Source organism: Mastigoproctus giganteus, chromosome 10 (assembly GCF_048544385.1).
Source record: "Mastigoproctus giganteus isolate SK-2022 chromosome 10, ASM4854438v1, whole genome shotgun sequence".
Classification (NCBI taxonomy): domain Eukaryota; kingdom Metazoa; phylum Arthropoda; class Arachnida; order Uropygi; family Thelyphonidae; genus Mastigoproctus; species Mastigoproctus giganteus.
In genome coordinates, this window is record NC_143584.1 from 196,066,919 (window position 1) to 196,081,736 (window position 14,818).

At 37.6% G+C, this 14,818-nt stretch overlaps 1 protein-coding gene across 1 annotated transcript; it reads right to left on the minus strand.

Annotated features, from left to right (window-relative positions):
- Positions 1–2,539: 2,539 nt before the first annotated feature.
- Positions 2,540–10,872, minus strand: LOC150079719 (uncharacterized). Its single transcript, XM_090383185.1, has 4 exons — positions 10,771–10,872; positions 4,062–4,572; positions 3,143–3,977; positions 2,540–3,107 (listed from the first exon to the last, which is right to left on the minus strand). Exons 1-4 carry the CDS (start codon positions 10,870–10,872, stop codon positions 2,540–2,542), a joined length of 2,016 nt encoding a protein of 671 aa, XP_090239311.1.
- Between the last annotated feature and the right edge of the window lie 3,946 nt (positions 10,873–14,818).

The following is a 14,818-nucleotide window of genomic DNA, read 5'->3' on the forward strand; positions in this document are numbered from 1 at the left end:
CAACCAGATGTTGTCGATGAATGACATAGTGATTGGTAAAGACCATTGGTACAACTTTTTTTAAGTCCACAACACAACTACGGTAACGACCAGATATTGATGGAGCTCCATCCGTCGCAATTTTCTTGTCTTTAGAGAACTGCTCAACAAAACAACAGCCATCCCAAAAGCCAATCCAAAGATTTCGATTGGCTTTTGGGATGATCAGTGCAGTAGAAATGCAGAGTTTTCTTAATCCAAAATTACAGTATACATTTGGATTAGAGTAGATAAGTAGGATGCTGATGAATTAAAAATGGAAATGCAAGATATCCGTTTTGATATTAGGACACAGGCAGACAGTGCAGTTTTCTAGACATTACAGAAGAGTTACATCAAGGACATACGGGATCATGTCAATAACTCATTGGACAATTTGTTTAAGCACTAGGGAGGGTTATAATTCCATTATGATTGCGACGAAGAAATTCTGTTGTTTGAAATCGAATCAATTTGATTGTTTTTCCAAGAAAGTAAATTTGATTGAAAAAATATTTAAATAAATTATCCAAATGAAGAAATCACTAATATATATGTGTAAAGGAATTTTAATTTAAAAGAGAAATTCTCCAAAAATATGGTGAGGTTTTAGCCCGTTCACAGAAAACAGATACGAAAAAAATGATATATAAACATGGCTTATTTTGTCTTTAATCAGCACTTTTATTTCCCAAAGAAATTAATTGCCATACAGCTGTTACCCGCATAAGAATTTTAAACATACAATTTCAACTGGTAGAAAATTCAGAAGTGTTCGGTTTTTTTGAGGACTTCTTACCTGTTCCAACAGCTAAAATGTTTTTACTTTCTAACGCATAATGTGCTGTTTCTATGAGAATCGTTTCTGTTTAGGAGCTTCTTAGTAACGAATACCAGGTGGACGATTTCTCTTTTGTATGCACACTGCGATCATTTGATATATATTTTCTGAGCAATGTCCACTGGTCGTAACGATAAATGGCACTCTTCAGTATAAACTCAAAGATTTCTTATGAGAGGCCCATTTCTTAAAACATGTTCCATGAAGAACAGGACAGCAGAAAGAGTTATTTTCGTTACGGATCCAGACATTGGTTGTTGGTTCTATTTATCATGCAATTTTTTCGTGGTTTCAGAACTGCAAGATCTGAAAGTTAAGAATTGCCACAGAAATTGTGTGTTTGTTTTAATTAACGCTTCACATTTGATGAAAGTTTTTTTTTTTATCGATTAGTACAATGACTTGAACTTGGGAATCATTTTTTAAACTTCTTCAACCCGTGTGATAGCTACACAGCTATTGATTACTGTGTGCTCTTTCGAGCGATTTCTGATCTTTTCAAGGGAACTGATTTTTACAGATGGGAGAGCTGAAAAGGGCTTCGCCGTTGTGAAGCCTTAAATATTTATTGAGAGGATTTCTTCCCGAAAACTTCCGTTCACTGATAGTTCAACAGAAGAGTTTTTATGTAGTGCGAACTCAGATGGTTTTTTTTATTTTTCCTCTACCTGAAATCATCTTCTGATAGATTGGATAGCTAAAAGGGTTGGTTCAGAATGAACTTGGAAATGTCTTATCAAACTTTGTTTTCAACGAAACGTTTTACTACTTGTTAAATATTTCTCTTAAATATGTACCATCAGATTATTTTTTTATGTACCCATTAGTTGACAACTTTTCACGCAGATTTGATAATTGAAAGGCTTTTCTCCATTATGACCTCTCCGGTGGAATTTGAGGATTTTAATCAATGAGAATTTCTCACTTGTTGGAGAGCAGAAACGTTTTTCTTCAATAGGAATTCTTGGTCTTTTCAGTCCTCCTGTTCTGGATACCTTATTGTCATAGGTAGGAGAGCTCAAAGATTACATCACTACGAATTGACAGGTGTGTTTCTAGGTGTCCTCAACGTGAGAAATTTTCATATGTTGGATAGTTCAAAGGGTTTTCTAAAGTCTGGTCTCTGAAATAGATTCTAATGCGTTTTCTCTCTCAGAATTTCTTCTCACAGGTTTAACAGCAGAAAGGTTTAACTCTGATATAAATTCTGAATTTTGTTGTGAGGATTCCTCTCATTGAGCATTTTTGACAAGTTGGAGAGCTGAAAAGATTTTCTCCAGCATGAATACTGAGAGACTTTGGAATTCTGCTCTCCACGCAAACTTCTAACAGGCTTTAGAGCTGAAATATTTGTGTTTACTGTAAATACTGAGGATGCTGCGAGGTGTTTCACTGTGAAAACTTCTTCTCACAGGTTGGAAGGTTTATCTCCAATATGAACTGAGAAATGGGTTTGGACGTTTTCTCTCGTCGAGAACTTTTTCTCACAGGTTAGAGAACTGAAAGGTTTTTCTCCACAATGAATTCTGAGGTGTGCTCTCTCTGAGAAATTCTTCCCCCAGGTTGAACAGCTGAAAGATTTTTCTCCTGTATGACCTCTGAGATGGATTTGAAGCTTCTTTCTTGTTGAGAACTCCTTCTCACAGGTGGAACAGTTGAAAGATTTTTCTCCACTGTGAATTATGAGGTGTCTTGTGTGTGAGAAATTCTTCCCACAAGTTGGACAGCTGAAAGGTTTTCTCCACTATGAATTCTGAGGTGATCTGTGAGGTGTCTTGTCTGTGAAAAATTCTTTCCACAGATTGTACAGCTGAAAGGTTTTTCTCCATTATGAATTCTGAGGTGATTTGTGAGGTGTCCTGTCTGTGAGAAATTCTTCCCACAGGTTAGACAGCTGAAAGGTTTTTCTCCACTATATGAATTCTGAGGTGATTTTTGAGGTTTCGCCTCTGAGAAATTCTTCCCACAGGTTGGACAGCTGAAAGGTTTTTCTCCGCTATGAATTCTGATGTGGTTTGTAAGTGCTCCGCTCTGTGAGAACGTCTTATCACAGGTTGGACATCTGAAAGGTTTTTCCCCAGTATGAATTCTGAGGTGTCTTATGAGGTGACCTGTCTGTGAGAAATTCTTTCCACAGGTTGGACAGCTGAAAGGTTTTTCTCCATTATGAATTCTGAGGTGATTTGTGAGGTGTCCTGTCTGTGAGAAATTCTTCCCACAGGTTAGACAGCTGAAAGGTTTTTCTCCACTATATGAATTCTGAGGTGATTTTTGAGGTTTCGCCTCTCTGAGAAATTCTTCCCACAGGTTGGACAGCTGAAAGGTTTTTCTCCGCTATGAATTCTGATGTGGTTTGTAAGTGCTCCGCTCTGTGAGAACGTCTTATCACAGGTTGGACATCTGAAAGGTTTTTCCCCAGTATGAATTCTGAGGTGTCTTATGAGGTGACCTATCTGTGAGAAATTCTTTCCACAGGTTGGACAGCTGAAAGGTTTTTCTCCATTATGAATTCTGAGGTGATTTGTGAGGTGTCCTGTCTGTGAGAAATTCTTCCCACAGGTTAGACAGCTGAAAGGTTTTTCTCCACTATGAATTCTGAGGTGATTTTTGAGGTTTCCTCTCTCTGAGAAATTCTTCCCACAGGTTGGACAGCTGAAAGGTTTTTCTCCGCTATGAATTCTGATGTGGTTCGTAAGTGCTCCGCTCTGTGAGAACGTCTTATCGCAGGTTGTACACCTGAAAGGTTTTTCTCCACTATGAATTCTGAGGTGTCCTATGAGGTGTCCTGTCTGTGAGAAATTCTTTCCACAGGTTGGACAGCTGAAAGGTTTTTCTCCATTATGAATTCTGAGGTGATTTGTGAGGTGTCCTGTCTGTGAGAAATTCTTCCCACAGGTTAGACAGCTGAAAGGTTTTTCTTCGCTATGAATTCTGATGTGGTTTGTAAGTGCTCGGCTCTGTGAGAAGGTCTTATCACAGGTTGGACAGCTGAACGGTTTTTCTCTACTATGAATTCTGAGGTGACTTTTGAGGTATCCCCTCTCTGAGAAATTCTTCCCACAGGTTGAACAACTGAAAGGTTTTTCTCCCGTATGACATCTGAGATGGATTTGGAGGTTCTTTTTCGTTGATAACTCCTTCTCACAGGTTGGACAGCTGAAAAGTTTTTCTTCACTATGAATTCTGAGGTGTATTATGAGCTGTCTTTTCTGTGAGAAATTCTTCCCACAGCTTGGACAGCTGAAAGGTTTTTCTCCACTATGAATTCTGAGGTGATTTGTGAGGTTAACTCTCTCTGAGAAATTCTTCCCACAGGTTGGACAGGTGAAAGGTTTTTCTCCACTATGAATTCTGAGGTGATTTGTGAGGTTTCCTCTGTCTGAGAAATTCTTCCCACAGGTTGGACAGGTGAAAGGTTTTTCTCCGCTGTGAATTCTGAGGTGTTTTGTAAGTGTTCCACTCTGTGAGAACGTCTTGTCACAGGTTGGACAGCTGAAAGGTTTTTCTCCACTATGAATTCTGATGTGTTTTGTAAGTGTTCCACTCTGCGTGAACGTCTTCCCACAGGTTGGACAGCTGAAAGATCTTTCTCCACTATGAATTCTGAGGTGTCTTGTGAGGTTTCCTCTCTTTGAAAAATTCTTCCCACAGGTTGGACAGCTTAAAGGGTTTTCTCCACCCTGAATTCTGAGGTGATTTGTGAAGTTTCCTCTCTGAGAAATTCTTCCCACAGGTTGGACAGCTGAACGGTTTTTCTCCACTATGAATTCTGAGGTGTCTTGTGAGGATTCTTGTTTCTGAGAAATTCTTCCCACAGGTTGGACTGCTGAAAGGTTTTCTTCCAGAATGACTTCTGAGATGGATTTGGAGTCTCTCTCTCGATGAGAACTCATTGTCATCGGTTGCACAGCTCAAAGGTTTTTCTCCTCTATGAATTTTGAGATGTCCTCTATCTGCGAACCTCTTCCCAGAGGTTGGTTACATGAAAGGATTTTCCCCACTATGTATTATGAGAAGTTTGTAGGTGCTGTCTCCTTGAGAACTTGTCACCAGTTGGACAGCTGAATGGTTTTTCTCCCTTATGAACTCTGAGGTCTGCTGTAAGCTTTCCTTTCTGTGAGAACTTCCGGTCACAGGTGCAACAACTGAAAAGTTTGTGGTTAATATAATCTTTGAGATGGTTTGTAAGCATTGCTCTCTTTCTCCCTCTCTCTCTGAAGAATTCTCACAGCTTGGATGGCTGAAATCTTTTTCCTTATTGTGAACTCAGATGTCTTATGAAATATCCCTTTCATGAGAAACTCATATCACAAGTTAGCTCGAACATTCTGAATTAAGTAAACTGGGAGATTACATTTAAGACTTCGAATTGCTGAAAATTTTTTATCAGTGACTGAACAGCTGAAAGCATTCTCCCAATAATATTCTCTGATGTGTGTTTCAAGTTTTATTCTCCTTGACAACTTTTTCCGACAGGTTTTCGAAATTAATTCTCTCTTCTTCTCTTCAAGCGGCAAATGCGATTCTAGTTAAAGAATGAAAGGAACAAGAGATTTCTTTGATCTTCTTACCACATGTATCAGAGCAAGTGTATTTGAGTGTATTACGAATTAGCAATTGACCTGAATGACAAATGTCCATTTCGCAGAAAACAGAACTTTCAGCTGCTCCTTAAAAAGGCTTTATCACCTTTTTTTCTACTGATTTTCGTTTAAACCTGTTCGCCGATGAGAGTTCCCTTGACTCCTTTGTGTAAGTTCAGCCCAGAATAAATACACTGAATAGTTAAAAGCTTTCACTCTTTTATCAAAATATTTGAGGAAATTTTAGTTCTTGAAAAACTCTTTTCACTTTTCAATTTTTTACGATTTTGACGGAAGCTGTGTTTAGTTTAAATTAAAATTACATAGCAGGTAACGTTGTAAAAAGTTTTTGATATTGCTGTTCTAGATATGTTTTGTAGGTATGTTCCTTCAGTTAACTTCATATTTTAGTTCAATACCTTCTGAATATTTCATGAGGATTTCTTGTATGGAATAAAATATTCATAAGGTCTTTTACCGCCCACATTATTTTAGAAGTGATTTAATTATAACCAGTTTGACTCATAAAGTATTATTGTATTGCATAATATACATTTGAATTGTGCCATTTATCGAATTGTGTCCACAAAAAAATCTTCACAGAAAACTTATTAGAATAGGCAATGCTGAAACTAAGTTTCGAATCTCTCATTTAGAATTATATTGAGTTTTACCATTATCAGAAATCTTCTATGTGCGTTGAACAGTTTCTTATTGAATTCTTTGAATGTGTTTCTTCACTAGTAATTTTTGTTCTTTCCACTTGCAGCGTTAGCTTGGTTTGGTTCTTTTAGTATAATATATGCTTCCTACAATAAAAGAAAAAAAAAGGAAAATAAGTCATATGAATGCCATGTTCAATAAAGAGATACACACTCACTGCGAAAAACTTTGAAACCTTTATTCAGTATCTAGGAAGCACCTTATTCCCCAATAGCAGGCTGTAAACTTCGTGTCAACGATTTCATTGTGTTTCAAGGAGTTTAGCCTCCCCGACTTTGACTACTCATTCATTAGGATATTAGCCAGCTGTTGTATTGTGATTGGCAGAGACCTGCGAGGCCGAATTTCCCTATCCAGCATGTCCCACACATTCTCAATTTGAATCAGATCTACAGTATGAATGATCAGAGTAGTTCTTGAAAATATTTGGAATGTCTCTCGGACCATTCAGTTTCAATTTTTTTATGTTGGATAGTTGGACTGTTTTATGGAAAGCCTTTGTAGCAGGGATGTCAAACTCATTTGGGCCACGGGCCATTTCCCGTATTAAGTGTACCCCACGTGGGCTGCACACGATCTAGTCGCCTTGTCATTTCCAAGCCTAAAGACGCTTTTTAATTTCTCAGTTGTTGCTTGTTGCTGATTGATGCTCGTGGCTGAGAATGCACTAATAACTAATAGAAAGGAAATAAAAGTCTGAATAAACAACAGAACGAATAATGAAAAGCATGTTTATCCCAGATAATACAATATTTCAATGAGGGAAAATACATGAAATTAGATAATCTAGGCCTGTTTGCCAGATACTTGACTCAGTCTGCTGGCAAACGGAGTCAAGTTTGATTACTTGCAACCAGATTCACGAGGTTTGGAGTCAAAGATTGAGAAGACACATGCTTCATTACGGAAGAAAAATTGGATCTTTCATGAACAAGTTACTTGACGATATCCCAGCAAATGTGAGACGCAACATTTGGTTTCAAGATGACGGGGCGCCTGCCCATTATGGAAGGTGTGTTCGTGACCATTTGAACAGGCGTTTTGGGCGTCGATTGATTGGTCGTGGTGGATCCGTTGGTTGGCCCCCGCGCTCACCTGATTTATCGAGCCTTGATTTCTTTCTGTGTGGGGCCCTCAAATCTATCGTGTATGAATCGCCTGTGGAGACGGAAATGGATCTCGTGGCGAGACTCTTCTGCGCTACTGCTACTGTCAAAGAAACTCCAGGTGTGTTCGACAGTGTCCGCCAATCCATGTTGCGTCGGTGTCTCATGGTGGAACCTTCGAGCATCTGTTGTAACATCATGAAATGCATCCATTTCGTACACCATTGTTAATATTATGTCAAATGTTTGCCACTAATTACTACCTTGTGTTATTTCTGCTCTTGTGCCTCTGCTACTACTTCTCCGTGACGTTTACAGTTATGGGTTCCTATGCAATTCACATTCCTTTAGATGTCACCTACCTCCCCTAAACGTTTGTACCAATATTTTTGAGTCACTTCTAAATTATTATTAATTTATTAACCACAAGAAGTTGTGGATCACCGCAGACGGTAATGTGCCAGAAGGGTGTACAAAATTCAGACTAAAGTGCGAGGAACACGTGTAAAATATATATCAGTACATAAGTGCTCGACCCGGGAAAATTACAAGAATCGACTTACAAATGCAAGATAAGTAAAACAAAGTTTGAGATAAAATACAGAAAGTCAAAATGTGGAAGATGAATGCAGCATTCACAAATATCCAGGAGCAGGTGGCCTTCATAGAACCATGAGTTGGTAAGAGTTCATAAGGATGTCCTTTCTGTAGAGCTTTTCTTCAAAGAACTTATCTGGGTTGATGTCTAAAGTGGCGTACGTCTTCTGCCCCATCCTGCAAGTGCAGCTGGAAGATCAACCCAACATCACGGTGAGTCCAGGTCATCCTTTGCACCTTCCCACCAACAAAGGTTTGGATATCTTTTTTTAACTCACTTTCTGGTTATCAGTAGCTGAGATGATTTGGACATGTTCAAATTTAGCCCAAGAGTGGCTAGATAATTTTTGTTTCTCGTTATCCGAATAGAAGCATTTGGTTAATATCGTCAGTTTGGTCAGGACGTTCTGGATTCCCATAGAAATTCAGAACGTCAACATAAGAAACAAAGTTAGAATTGTGGAAGAGCAAAGGCTCCGAACTGCTGCGAAGAGGATAGCTGAAAGCACACTCTGCAATGAGATGCCTCTTGTGACGTTTTAGGTTATCTGGTTGTTGTTGTGGTGGGTAACAGACAGATGCCTAGGAATTAAAATTGACTTCAAAATATTAAGTAAGTTATCCACTAAATCGAACTAGCGGTTAAGTGAAGTGATTTTTTTTTTTTTTTTTTTTGATTTGGTAGTTATTGGCGCATCGGCTTCTGTGGCCATATTGCACCTCCCAAGGTTTTTGCAGTACTTTGATCCAAGCCCGAGGCGAGAATCGAACCCGCGACCTTTGGGTTGCCGGGTAGGTACTTTACCCACTCGGCTAGCCCGGTCGGCTAAGTGAAGTGAAAAGAACTGTAAGGTATATTATGCCATATGCCGATTTAAAGCCCAGAAATATGATGTCAATTCTTGGATTTGCTCTTGAGAATCTGCTGAATTCTGAAGAGGGTTTCAAGAAGATTGGTAGTTTTCGAGATCTTGTGCAAAACGGTAAACAGGTACTCTGGTCTCTGTCCAATGCAGTGCCGGGTGAATCACTTTTTCAAAAATTTGAGTCAGGAACAACTGATTGAGATTGATAGCAGGTCTTCTGGACATTTAGATTTCTTGACCTTTGGAATGGTAATAGTCTTGTAACGATAAGATCTCCAAATTGATGGAACTATTCCCGATTGCAGGATTCGTCTGAAGATAGGAAGGAGAAGGTCAACTATGTATGTGTTGCATACTTTAATTATACTTTTTCAGTATAAAATATATATAGAATTTAACCTCCAAAGATTTTTTTTTTCAGAAGTTACGCAAAAATTTCTTAGGTTTGAATTTTTACGCCGTACTTTTTTTATAATTTCCTTATATGTTGGTCATTTAGAGCAGTACAGGAAATGAACATTGAACTGTTGGTACAAAAACAACTATAATCTGTTACTCTCCAGCATTGGGCTTCAGAAATTTTTTGTAATATTTTTGTTTCCCTATTTAATTTTCTGTTAAGTTTTCAAATCTGTCTACTAAAACTTTGATTAGTATATTTAGAACATAGTTCAGTTACAAAAAAATTAAAGCAAAAACTTTCAATTAATTTTTAGAATATGGTACACCTTCCGAGAGATCGTTGGAGAAGCATGGCATGATGCAGGGAGGCACGGGCTTAGTTCCAACCAAACGTTACTGTGATAGGCTGCTAATTAAAAGCGGGAAAAAAACTTCTATTCCAATTGTGCAGAAAATGGGGAATAAACACACTAACGAACTGAAACGAGTAGCGTATACTGAAGAGGTCGGAACTTCCAATCACTGTCGGTGGAAGGGACAAAAGGTCCATCAATCACTGCCCTTCCAAAATTTCCCTGGGATAACGTATCATGTTCTAAAACCAATGGTTCAAACTTTATTTTCTGTTTGCTGGACGAAAACCCCGAGTTTCCGAGAGAAAAAAACAAGCTCTCACCTGAGATGTGTTAGTTAACTCAGTCAAGTTTGGGAAAAAGGCCCGTTAAAATTAATGACGTCATTCATGTGATTGAAATTGAGCTCTTTTCCATCCAGTTTAAGGAAGATGGCAAATCTAATAACTGTGCTACCTATGAGGGCAATTTTTGTGGTCAAGAAAGAATTCGTTCCTGATAGCATAAATTCGTTCAAGAGGCATAATGATTCTGCACCACTCAAACTGGATGATTCTGTAGAAGATTATGGGAATTTTTGAGCAATATCACATTTTGGGACTAAATGTAGAGATGACCCACTGAAAAACCATCTAAAAAATCATCAAAAAATGCAACATATGTTAAGTTCAAGAATCGAGAACGAAGTTATCGCTGTATTCAACAACAGCTATAACAATGCTACAACAATGACGAATGAGTAACGTGCCACAGTTTGCTTGTAATGTATTTAAAAATTCTGTCAGTTGAGAAAGGGACACGAGTTCCGAAAGCTTCTGGAAATATTTTATTTTATTTTATTTTACTGGGTATACTTTAAATAAATATCTGTTAAGCTATAACTTCGTTATTCGTAATCGCTGTATTCAACAATTGAATCCTACAAAAGATTAATATATTTATAAATTCAGCAGTTATTTTCTATTTTGGCCAATGAGACTAACGACATAACTGACATTGAACAATTTCCATTGTCTGTCCGCTACGTGAATAATGACAGGTAGAATAAGAGACGATTTTTCAGTTTGTTCCTCTTACTTATCTTACAAGCGGAGTTCTTTTGCAAATGGACGCTCTTGTTAATTTCGGAATATATTGCAAATTTATGGTAGGCCAAGGATATGATAGAACCTATCATATCCTTGGCCTACCATAAATTTGCCTTCAATTAGTTATAATTTTATGGTACATGACAATATACGACAGTGAAATCTGATTTAGCTGTGTATGTGCATCTCTCACTTTAAAGCTGGCCATTTCTGATGCCTGTGAAGTAGTTGGTATAAGGAATTCTTCGAGATCTCCTGGTAGCGTGTACAACTTTTTAACATACCGAAACGACATTCCATGCTCCTACTTTCAATCGAAAAATTAACACTTGCAGCATAGTTTACTTGAGCCCCAAAAGTTAACAATTAATTCTTAAAAATATATTTCTTCTGGAATGACAAAACAATTTCCTCGGCATCGGTGGAGCTATTATATGCAATTAGAAATACAGAATTTCCGGAGTATCTTTGAGTCATCTGAAACGTTTCGCAATAACACTTCCTCTAAGTAAAATGCATGAAATTGTAAGTTCAGGTCTAGGTGCTGCTCTGGAATTGATCGTGGATGCGTATAAAGTTCTGATAGATATTTGAGATAATGCAATGGCAGTGTTTGTCTATTTTTAACAACATCACTAAAATATACGAAGATTTCGGTATACATATGGGCATTCCTCGTAGAACCAGAAGGCAAATTGAACGATACATCGTTATGGCCAGCGCTTCAGAAGAATAGTATCGAAATCCAACATTGACACCAGTTCTTCATTCGTCAGTTGAGAAATTCAGGACCGCCTATCGAAGCATAGAACTATACAAAAAACCATCTTCCTAAATATGGGCATACTGTGCATTGTGATATTGGAAAAGGCAATAGAGAAAAATTTAAATTGTGGTGGTGATGGATTTGTAGCATTAAAAATGTACAAAAAAAAAGACCCACAAAGCGTTTCTACTACACTGATCGACAAAATTAACAGAATACATAGAAAACGTGGTGTAGTTCTTTCCCTTATTGTAGTTCCCAACCACAGAGTGAAAAAAGCCCATAAAAGTTCCTCTCGTCGTCGATGAGATTCAAAATCTGCGGGGCAGACTATGACAGCTGCCTGAGAGAGGATGATCAGTTCTCCTGAATCTAGTTTACTCCTAATGGACCTGAAAATTTGGAAGTACACCCTAATGACAGTTGTTCGACGAACTTCCGTTCTGGCTGAAGGTGTCTTGAGTTGGAGTTTCGCGACCGAATGGCAAAACTTCCTAACGTAAGATGGATCAGAATTTGATGAGGATCATCACACAGGGGACTCAGAATACTCTTATCATGGCAGAGTGGAGCTTAACTGTGGCAATTAGCAATGCTGTGGAATGAAAGGTTCCTGTTCCTGTGTACACTAATAACTTTAGGAACCTTCATTATTTGTATTTCGGCTTTACATGTGCTGAAAATAAAGATGCTGCTGATGCACAGTGCATCACATGTAATAAAATATTAGTAAACAGTTCTTTGGATCTCGCTAAACTTGTGTTTCGTAAGAGTTCCGTGAAAATGTGGTAAATGAAAAGTGTGACATGACTAAAAAGGTTTGAGAAACGCTGGTCAAAATAACCTATAAACTGGAAAACTGACGAGCACAATACAAGCACATGTTCACTACTAGCGCACATGTTGTCGTCGTGAACAAATTCGATGGAAAAGTTCGGTGAAACAAGCAGTTGCTCTCAATTTCAAACATTTTGATAGTGTTTGGCCTAAATTGTTCTATCTTATGGTTTGCCATTTGTGTTTTGTAATTGGTTATCCAGTTTTCTCTTTGACCGTTCACTGTGGGTGATGGTAGATGGCTGTCTTCTAACTTCTCCACTAATGTTGGTGTCCCCCAAGGTTCCGTTCTTATCCCAACTCTTTTCCTCTTGTATATTAATGATTTCCTTCCTCTGAACGGAAATCCTATCTATAATTTTGCCGATGATAGCACATTACATTCCACTTTCAAGTTTGAGAAACCTTGCTCTGCTCAATCAGCTTCAACTTCTCGAATATCCACTATCAAATCCTTAAATTTCGATCTCCAGGTAATTCGCCAGTGGGGCCTTGTAAAACTCAGTTCTCTCTTATACGAGAGGACTATCTCGTATCTTGCAAAAATGATTCTTCTGCTCCAATCCTTATCTTCGGTGACACTCCGATTTCTAAGCAAGATGATGTACCTCTATTGGGGATTTCCCTGACTTCTAATCTCTCTTGGCATAAGCCTATTATAAAGATTGTTTCCTCTGCATCTAAACTTTCGCTTTCGGCATTAGTTTTCTTCTAAACAGCTTTTCTCTCTGTACAAATCGAAAATTCGCCCTACCATGGAATATTGTTCCGACATCTGGGGCAGTGGCCCCAAAACCTCTCTCAGGCTTCTTGATTCCATTCAGAAGAGGGCAGTTAGGTTAATTAATGACTCCTCTCTAACAGTCTCACCACTCGCTGTTTCATAGACGCACTGTTTCTGCTGCATGCCTTTTCTACAGATACCTCCATGGGCATTGTTCGTCTCGTTTGGCTTCCATAATTCCCGCTCTCTCTTTCGATGCAATCCTTTTACTGTCCAGATTCAAACTTAAGCGAACCAACTTTTCTTCTTCCTCATTTATTCATTCAATTGGCGTTTTCTGGAAAAACCTGCCTTCATACGAATTTGCTGAAAATTACAATCTATAAAAGTTCCAAGTCTAATGTCAACAAATATCTTCTTTCATCTTTCATTCTTTCAACCTCCAACCGCTGCACAGTACTAAGTACTATAGGTTCTGAACCTCTCGTGCTTGGGGTTTTCATAAAAACAAAAAAGAACTGCATTATAAAAACAGAATAAAACAAACAAACAAAAAATTGCCCGTGTGTGTCAGGCACGTGCAGTAGATGATTTTATCTGAAACATCCTTGGCTTGAAATAGATTAGCGAAATCCAAGCCAAAAGCTTAATTACCCATTTGACTGTAGTCATTTTGAATGGCTACAATCAAATGGGAGCATCGAAAATCAAATAGCACCTGCAAGAAGTACGATTGCGATGTCACTTCGTAATTCCTGCAGTTATTACTGCACGAAATATGATTGGAACAATACAAGTACTTTATTAAAAATACACTAGTTCTATTGTTGCAAAGTTTGATTAGAATCCTTCTATTTATGTAATCATACAAGTATACTGCAAGAGTACATGGTACAATAAATCACCTTTTTGAGAAGCGGCAGTGACGTCACTTCCGCATCCCATTTTTCTTGACCAAAGCTTTACAGTCCTGTATATGGGGGAAAGCGGGGATATGTATTTCTCCACATAAATTTACAAATTGTTATTTAATTATAAATTGCGATGTTTTTTATTTTGAATTTTAATTGTGGGTTTTCATTTAAAATTTTATATAATCTATATACATTTAAACATATACAAGAAGCTTTTTTGTTGTTAATATGCATTTGCGTGTAAGGCACTCTACTTTTTCAAAAATATAAATTAAAAATTGTTGTTAGTTACGCTTTTTACAAATATCAGATACCATAATTCCTTAATAATTGTTTCTGATCTTTCCATCAATTTTTCAAGCAATATTTAGATTGGTCAGCAATTAAGTTACCGCGTTCCAAGCCATGCTGACAATTGGTTGAAAATTTACGAATACTATACCTGGTTTAGCTTAGAAAATCGAAATTTTAAGTGGTTAACAAAGCCAGAAAATAAGCTAGTCTTCATGTCCGAATTGATGTGTCACTTTGAAGCATTTTTGAATGAATATTTCGTTCAAAAATTTGATTATAAGAATTAAAATATGTTGAAAAGAAGCCCGAAAACATCTAAAATACAATTTTTGATTTAATACTTCAATTATCAGTGGACAATGAATTTGTGCATTATGGATAATACATAAATTGGTATATCGACATATAATGTCTAATAAAGTTTCGAGACTTTAGGACCTCCATAATTTTTTTTTTTCACTCTGTCATGTCCATGTTTCAATGAAATCGTCGACAAGCAGCCAGCTTAAAATTCATTAAAACCAAAATTTAAGCAAGTAGGTGGATTAACAGAACCAGCATTAACCAATTCCGAAAGGTTTGTTAAGGGCAACACGATTGCAACTCGTGACTTGGTCGAGGGGAGAGGTGAATCTCTTTATCCGTTAATGGATTAATTATGGATGTATTTGGTGATTTTTAAGTTTAGCTTAGTAATAGAAATCAT